Below are 9,264 nucleotides of genomic sequence, written 5' to 3' on the forward strand. Positions count from 1 at the left end.
ATTTTCTTTCTGTTGAATCTTCAGAGATACAACATGACTGACTGAGCAGATGTTCCACCAGATGCTCTTTTTGCATATTATCCATCATGAACTGCAGTACTATAGTAAGTGCCCAGAGTTCACATCACTGTTAAAAAATACTTTTCACCTTAAAGAATTATATTGAGTACCTGCAATCTCATCTACAGTGGCCCCAGAAAGTATTTTGACATTGAAGTCACAGTTTAAAATGTAGGAATGTCTTTTGTTTTAAAGTAAATAAATATCAAAGCATTTGATAGAAAGAGATACAGTATAGGACAAACATGCTTTTCAAGCAAAATGTGTTATAAGAGTTTAAGTTGTAAATAAATGATAAATCAGGTGATGCTGTTCTATACAATGAACTGAGTTCATACATCCTGTAAAAATCACTTTGAGATTGTTCACAAACGGCTCAGAAAAGTGCCAATAGTTCTAAGAAAAGCTCTAGCATCAAGTGCTTCCAGATGCCACTTGGTTTAATATTTTGCATATTAATTCAGTGCATTTGCATTGGTAAGTAAGTATCTAAATACTTTTGGGGCCACTGGATACTGTACATAGATGTTCAAAGCCACAAAAGAAAACAAGCAGTAATTATATCCCTTTTGTTTGTGCTTCTTTATTGTTCTGGTCCCTCACATAATATTTATTGAATAAACACTGTATCTGCAGTAAAGTTGTAAACGCAGAGTGTTTGACAAGAACATTTTAGTAAAGGTTAATGCTCTGTGTTTTGAATGTGCTCAAGATTCTAAAAGTGCTTTTATATTATGTATTGCTAAAGCAAATGGCATTAAATTATCAGAGGAAATATAGACACCGACAGAAAAACAGGGGCTGTACAGGGGCTTTCATTAGTGCTGATAATACACATAGATTTCACATACAGGATATATGTTTTCAGTTAGATGATGAAATGCATATATTAAGGTTTTCGAGTGCCATCAACACTTGAAAAACATAACAGAGTAAAACAAAGCACCAATCGACACCCCCAAACACCCACCCCCCTCACAAAAAAAAAAAAAAAAAAAAAAACTTTTAGAAATGATCACATTTATGACTTATTCACTGTGCTTCAATAAGGTATAGCTCTGTTCTCGATGAAAATATCTCAATCACATTTAATATGAAGGTAGTTTATATCATCAAACATGCATTATGCAATTTACTCTGTTATACCAGGTTACATCACTGGCAAGCCGGTTAACTAAGAATGTCCTTCGTCCCGAATTGTTTTCCGATTCGTAAAAGGCTTTTGTGCTGCTATGTAATTTGGAAGAGCAGATAGTGTCGCCTCTTTAGCTGTGTCCATGCCTTTTCCTTCTTTGGACGAGAATCCCGTACAATGCATAACCAGTTCAAGACATTTATGTCTGCATTTCGACACCGTACCATTTAAGCCACAGTCAGACATAAAAATGGTCACATTGATAATTTGGTCTGTCTTGAATTCAATAAAAAGTCCACAGAAAGCAGTAGAGAGAGCATGTGTGAGAATAGTGGGACGTCCTCCCTGCTTCATGTGCCAGCTTTTATAGTCTTGTACACAGAGTCACTACAGGAGTCAGAACATACAGGGGAAGGGAGACGATTGAAGGTTTGGATGCACACTAAAGATTACCTGATTAAGACTGAGAGGAATCTATAGTTAAAGGGAGAGTTCACCCAAAAATGAAAGTTCTGTCATCTTTTACTCACCGTCGTGTCATTCCAAACATTCATGGCTTTCTTTCATTGAACACACAAAAAAGGAAATATAAGAATCATAAAGGTGCAACAGAACCATGAAAGTTTCATAAATGTGGTCCATATGACTAGTTTGCTGAATTCCAAGTCTTATCAAGCCATTCAATTGATTTGTGTGGAAAAATTGCTTAATTTACATTGGTATTTACTAAAATGTTTTAGATCCACCCTAGGTCAATTTGGCATGTTAATGCAATATGTAATGTTATCTAATCCGTGAACAAATTGTTTGCTTGAATCCTTTTCGAAGAATCAGTTGATCCAGTTCACAAAATCAGTCTGTTTCATTCATGTGTTCAACTTATGACACTTAATATACTGTATGATATAATTTGACTTCCCTTATAAGACTTGGAATACACCTCACAAGTCAAATTGACCATTTCAGTGAGAATTTTGTTTGCATGGACAAGTTTGATCAGTACAATTCTTTTAAAAAGGTATACTTTTGTGTTCTCTGGGAGAAATAAGTCATGTGGGTTTAAAATGGCAGGATGAAGAGTAAATCATGACAGAAGTTTCATTTTTTGGGCATACTGTTCCTTTAAGGTGAGGGACTTATGTACATTATCAAGGAGTCAGTTATGCGTTGAGTGATGCAACCATGGATCCAGCTTCCTACATCACACTGCACTTCGCCTTCAGCTTGTCTGCACGTCTTTGCTTGCTGGAGCGCATGTTCAGACTCATATCACGCTTCTTATCCAGGTTCAGGAGCTCCTGAAAAAGCTCCTTCACATTGGAGTTGGTCTTGGCTGATGTTTCCATGAACGCACATTTCCAGATGTTTGCCTGAGCTTCGCCCTCCTTGGTCTCCACCTCACGCTGGGTCTCATCGCTCTTGTTACCCACAAGCATGATGGGGATGTTCTCCACGTTACCTTTGATGGCCAGCACTTGCTGGTAGATGGGCTTCAGCTCCTCCAGTGACTGCCTGCTGGTGATGGAGTAGACCAAGATGAAGGCATGGCCCTTGGAGATGGACAGACGCTGCATAGCAGGGAACTGGTGGCTGCCAGTGGTGTCGGTGATCTCCAGAGTGCATACGCTCTTGTCACAGCTGATGACCTGGCGGTATGTGTCCTCCACTGTCGGGATGTAGGTGTCCCTGAAGGTGCCCTTAACGAAGCGCAGAACCAGGGAGCTCTTTCCCACTCCCCCTGCTCCAAAGACCACCACCCGGTAATCATTACTCTGCTCTGGCATGGTTTATCGGGGTATGTGGCGGTTAAGACTCAATTATTCCCTGAGATCTGAAAAAGGAAAAAGGATTCATTTGCTACACATCCACATAAGAAGTGTATCCAATATAAATGTGTCTTCTGAGGTGAACATTCAAACACAAATGAATAGAGGTTCTGCAAACATTCTCATTTCCAAACATCAAACCAGAAAAAGAAAAATATATGTATATATACTTTCAGTCTATTCCAATCAATCTATTAGCAAGGAAAGGAAGACCAGTACTGGTACATCTTCAACTGACCTACTACATTACTACACTGTCTGTTTGAATATCATCCTATAGTGGATTTTGTCCATACAGACAAATAAGGTAGGAAAATGGGCAGATAACCAATAAATCAGTGATAGTTTTTAAAATCAATAATATATATGAAATCGTTGACAGTGAATAAATGGAAAATGTAAAGTAATTCAATGTAATTTATTTCGTTTTATTCACTAATTATTAATCCATTAAAATGTTTTATAATGATTAAATAAAACAATTTAAAAAATAATTTGAAATTGCTATGCTTCACCACTACTCACACACTTAATAATTGTTACATTTTATTCATTATTTTAGTTATTTATTGTCACATTGTACCCTACAATTAAAGGAAATCTGCATAAATTAAAGCCAGTACAAGAGGTACTACCACAATGTAATTTTGCATTAGGGTAATGAGCGTTTTGGTGGGAAATGTTCTTCAAAGTCATTTGGGTTTTTTCCCTATCCCAGCTTAGCATGCAGCGATGGTTTAAAGTAAACCATTTGTAGGCTGAGTCCACCAAATGTGTAAACATTGTGGCTCTGTGGCACTATCAAAACATGGATCTGTTTGTTTGAGCACCCAGACTAGCACAATATAGCCACATCGACATGATCAATAGTGTGCATGTATGGTGGGACTCTGGGGAAGTGTTAGTAATGATAGTTTGATGCTAGAGGCACAGAAATGACACATTTCACCAATAATTATTAAGTACAAGAAAACAAATTCCTAAAAAATGGCTAAATTATTTAAAAGCACAATATAATTTCTTATTTCTTTATTTTCATTTAGGGCTGTAATATGATGTGCTTGATATTGTTCATGAGATCTACACATGACATCACTGGTAACAGTGTTGCCTGACAAAAAAATAAATAAAGTGTGTGTGTGTGTGTGTGTGTGTGTGTGTGTGTGTGTGTGTGTGTGTGTGTGTGTGTGTGTGTGTGTGTGTGTGTGTGTGTGTGTGTGTACATTAGTGTATGTCACTGTATGTCTTTGTGCCTTTGTGAATTGAGTAGGATGGTCTCTGCTGCCATCAGCATCAAGGTCATCTATTAATGACTCATTTATCTTGCTGTGAAGCAGCCGTTGGATTCAGTCTCCAGTGGAAAGCAAGTTCACACCAGATATTTCTGGCATCTTACTGAATTCCTGCAGCATTTAGAGACACTTCCTAACAGCCTGAATAGAGATTTAACTAAATGCCTAATTTTTACAAGATAGACTTTGTATACACACACCAGACCAATGAGGTCTGATTAACAGAGAACCTGTCTGAATTTTTAAGAGCTTGAAACTCTGGGGGTCATGTATCTACTTCAGACCCAGTGTAAAAATCAGCGGTTCTTCTGAATTAGCATTAATGATTACTATCACTCAGATGAACTGAGACCAGATTTCTAAAGATTACTCTTACTGAAGACGTCCTCTTTGGTTTGCTAGCAGCATAAAATGAGTGGAAAGCGAGTTTGGAATATTTAAGACATATTGTTTTTATATGTGCATGGAACCAAAAATAAACTTTCATAAACTGACTCGTACATCTCATTTTCCATAATTTTTCCCTACTAGTAAAACTGACCAGATGTCAGACAATTTATATAGAAAGTTAGTAGATTTTGTCCAATGGAGTTAATGCACAGAACTGTGAGATATGTGATGTGCTGTTTGAGAACAAAGCCAAAGTATCAGAGTTTGAGTTTGATTGTTTCGTGTGGGCCAGCTATATATACATAGTTCAGTCATAAAACTCTTCTGAGCAGCTGATTGGTTCTCTGAAAGCTGACCACTTTGACCAATCGATCTGTTTGTTCTATCTACGTAACCTATTTATTTCCGAACAAGCACAACTGCAGCACACCACAGGAATTGTCCTAGCCCTCCTCCTTCCACAGCGACACCTGCCTAGATCTGTTAGGGGGTTCTGCCTAGTTTCCTCGCAGCAGCTTACACTATTTACTGTATTTATGTGCATGTTTCAGCAGTAGCATTCACTCATGCAGCATATATATCCTTGATGTGATCGCGGGCAGCAACTCAAAGTTGATTTTGTGCGAATTTGATCTAATATTTAAGTAGCACAGTATATTCGCTATAAAATGATTGAATATATTTTGACACAAAGGTCTTCTAAATGATTTTCAATTTTGTTCAAAGTAATTAAAGCAAAAAAAATAATAATTAAATAACGGAAGAATATCTAAAAGTATAGTTTTTGTGGCGCCCCTGCTGTTGGTGCGAAAGGCACAATAATCAACACTTTTCCATTTGTTGACATGACATGGTTAGATGGTAAATATCATATATCAAGTTGGGTGTCTCCCTTAGAGATAATTACCATATTTAGAATATAGCCATCATAAAAAAAAAAATAATAAAAAAAAATATATATATATATGATATATTAAATTATTATGGGATCTCCTTCAATGCTTTCAGAATCTTTACTTTTTTAAATAATTTTGTTTCTGTGTTTTTAAAATATATTTTTATATTAACATTATTGTGATTGTTTTGAACAAGTATTAACTTAGACATTATTAAAAATATATTATTTTAGCTAAAGTATTTGTGTCAATACTGTGTGTCTTTTGTCCCATGCTGGTGAGCCTTTTACCCGTGTGTGAAAGGTAAAAACAAAACCTTGCCACCTTATACATTAATACGATTTTTAAATTTAGTTGTTGTTTTTTTTTCACATAAAATCTGTTGCTCCATAAATGTTCAATACAAACATATATATTTTTACTGCAATCATACACTATGGGAGTGTAACTTTTTTTCTTAAGGTGTGCCTTTAGTCCCGTTGTACCCTACTAGTTAAGCAGGATAGTTCATGTTTTTGTGGTGCCATCAGCCTGTCAGCATTGTCATGACATAATTTTATTAGCATTTATGGCTGAAGTGTATGGAAGCCAATTTCTGCCAAAATAATAATAATAATAATAATAATAATAATTGTTTTGGTAAATATTAGCATATAAAAATTCATTTTCATGAAAGTCATACTTATGAGCTAAAAATTCAAAATGACAATAAGTCAAAATTATGACTTTTAATGTCATGACATAAAAAGTCGTAATACACATTTTAAGTTTTAATGTATTCATATATTATTATTACTATTATTATGATGATGAGGATTTTTAATGTCTTTTTATTTTATTTTTACTTTTCCTCTCATAAATATGACCAAATTTGTTTACATTTTTGAATTAGTATGTCATAATTTTATCATGATAATTATGATTTACTAAAGCATTTTTTTTTCTTATGGCTTCCGTACAAGTGCCTTAAGGCTTCCGTAAAGCTCATTCACACAAAAACGTTAACTATAACGATAACTACATTAGCATCCACACCAATGCACGACATTCTGTGTATTATATTAAGTAGTTATGCCACCTGCCGTTTTTAATGCTCAAGCTCTGATTAAAGCAGGATGGATTCTGATTGGCTGTAAATGTTTTTATAGTTCATCAGCTAGAAAATTGTTCTGAAATGTATTCCATTGATATCAGTCAACTGTGTTGTTATATTTATAGCTGTGCTGTGGATTTCACATTCTCTTGGAATTATTTATTGTTATAGTTATCATCCTTGGTGTGAACGGGCCTTTACTCTTATTAATGTCAATAAATATATCTATTGAATATTGGTGTCTCCATTTTATAAAGCATTAAGCTATTCGAAACTGTGGATTGCAGTGATTTTACCATGGTTAATATTCCAAAACCTGTGTCTGCTTGGTTGGCTATGGGTGCACGGTACCCACTGAGGCACCACAGTAGATGATATTGCATTTGTTTTTTGCAGGTTTGTACCAGTTTTTCATGATGCCAGTATACATCAGGCCTTTGAACACCTAAGCTGTATTAGAGATTCTCCTTGAGCCACTTAGGGACCTCTCAGTTGTGCATCTTTTGGGGACTCTGGGAATCCGGTTACTGTGGAAACAGACCTCTAGGGGCATGTATAGGGTGACTGAGAGAATGAGCAAAATCAAGAATGAGAAGACAGATTGGGCCAAAAAAAATAAATAAAAAAATTCTAATGTTGCATGTCATCATTCTGTCAGTTACCCTAGTAACCAACTGGCAAACAGTGGGTTTAATTTATGTCACTGCAGCCAATTCATACACTGAGTTGAAACTATTTATAGTGAAAGGAAAATATGTAATCTAAGAAAAGTTCAGATTTCCTTTAATTTTTTTTTTTTTTTTTTTTTTTTTTTTTTAAATACAATAAAATAAAATAATACTTCAAATCCACAGCTATTTTCCCTGAGGTGAGGAAATGTTTAACTGAGGTTGTCTACAAGAGACAAACGTCTATCGCATGTGATGTCTAAAAATACCACAGCCCACCAACTCAATTCTTACTCAAGCTCGATCCCGAGTTCTTGAAATCTCTGATGGAATGCAGAACTGAGATGGTCCGCTTCTCAACGGGGTTTGCTGTTACAACTGGCGTTAACATTGCGCGTAAAGCTGTAATTAGGCAACATTCAAAACAGGGATCCTGTTATTTTATCTCAGCCAGTTGGGTAATAAAGCACATATAGGCCATGCAACATGAATATACAAGCATTTTGAAGCAATGAGAGGCCGTGGATAACACCACACGCTATTTAGAATTTCGTTTAACTTAATCACATGTCGCGTTCACATTCATACAGAAACAAATAGATCATCCGAGATTATTTCACGTATTCGCACTGACCGAAACGTCATTTACAAAAAGGAAGAGATAATCGCCGAAGTCGATCATCGCTTTGTCGTCAAAAGAGTATCGTTCGCGCACACAGGCAATGAATCATAGCGAAGGCTCCTCAGAGTCATTACGTTGCTGTGCGCCTAAAGATGCGATTGCGGTCCGTCACACGAAATTCTACAAAGACGCGCGTAAAGACAATGAGCGTATCGATACACGAAAGCCGCATTTGTCTTGCTTTACATATTAAAACTAGTATATAGAAAGAGATGTATTCTTACCTGGCGACTGTGTTGCAACGTCCCAAATCTTGTTAGTCATAAATTATAGGAAGCATTAGAAGATCAGATACACGACAAATGTCTTACATTCTCTGTCGTACCAGTCCCGTTTCATTTTCTCGTGTTATTTGCATGGCGTAAATCGAGTGATGTCGTTGAAAATGCTGTTATTGCTCTTCGGGCGGGCGGGCGGTTGCGCGCGCTCCAGCTGTCCTACCACGTCCTCTCTGACGCACGCAAGCACGCGATATGCGGCTCACCCCCGCGTCCTGTGTCCCGTTACACGAAGAGAACAAAAACCCCACCTGCTCTATACCGTTAAACTGTTCTCCATCTACGCCATGTTGATCATACAACATTGTTCCGTCACTACATGGGGATGTTATTAATAAAACACCATTTTGTCCTTTATGGCACACACTGGGCATGGATGGAGGCGCTGGAATGGAAAAAATAAATAAAAACAGAATAAAAAATTTAATATCTATAAGAAAATAGTGTTTTATAAGAAATAAACGGACAAAAATTCTCATATTAGTCTATAAACGCCACTATATGTGGTTATATATGGTTAAGACATGGTTAAATCATCACTATACAACACATTATTTTGAGATAGGATCAGATGCCATGCGTACACCTGCGGATGTAATCAGGTTGTATGAATTACGCATTGACGCATTTAACTTGCGATACGTAAACAAGAATAACAGACTCCCACACTTATAAGGTGTGCTCATCTTGTCGTCAGGATGATCACTTTTGTTCAGTGGTGTATTAGTATTTGTCTCCCTCCAATGGTTTTCTGATGAATCGACAAAACAATCATTTAACAGCAGTGTTGGATAGATTTGATTATGTACATGTAGATAATGAACAAGCATGTAACGTGTAAGCCTTTACCTCAAAGGTTGTCCCTACTCAATGTTAATCATTGGCATCACACATCAAATGGTTACTGCCCCTTAACGCTTTATTCGAAATCATTGTTTTCAATC

General features: G+C 36.5%; 1 protein-coding gene across 2 annotated transcripts; it reads right to left on the reverse strand.

Annotated features, from left to right (window-relative positions):
- Positions 1–859: 859 nt before the first annotated feature.
- Positions 860–8,523, reverse strand: diras1a (DIRAS family, GTP-binding RAS-like 1a). 2 transcript variants are annotated; one of them, XM_082156648.1, is made up of 2 exons: positions 8,354–8,523; positions 860–3,026 (listed from the first exon to the last, which is right to left on the reverse strand). In XM_082156648.1, exon 2 carries the CDS (start codon positions 2,977–2,979, stop codon positions 2,392–2,394), a length of 588 nt encoding a protein of 195 aa, XP_082012774.1. In that variant the 5' UTR covers positions 2,980–3,026; positions 8,354–8,523; the 3' UTR covers positions 860–2,391. The 2 variants fall into 2 exon arrangements, with proteins under 2 accessions (XP_082012774.1, XP_082012773.1); XM_082156647.1 differs by having other exon boundaries at positions 8,267–8,520.
- Positions 8,524–9,264: the final 741 nt, after the last annotated feature.

This window comes from Leuciscus leuciscus (assembly GCF_965113295.1).
Source record: "Leuciscus leuciscus genome assembly, chromosome: 23".
Classification (NCBI taxonomy): domain Eukaryota; kingdom Metazoa; phylum Chordata; class Actinopteri; order Cypriniformes; family Leuciscidae; genus Leuciscus; species Leuciscus leuciscus.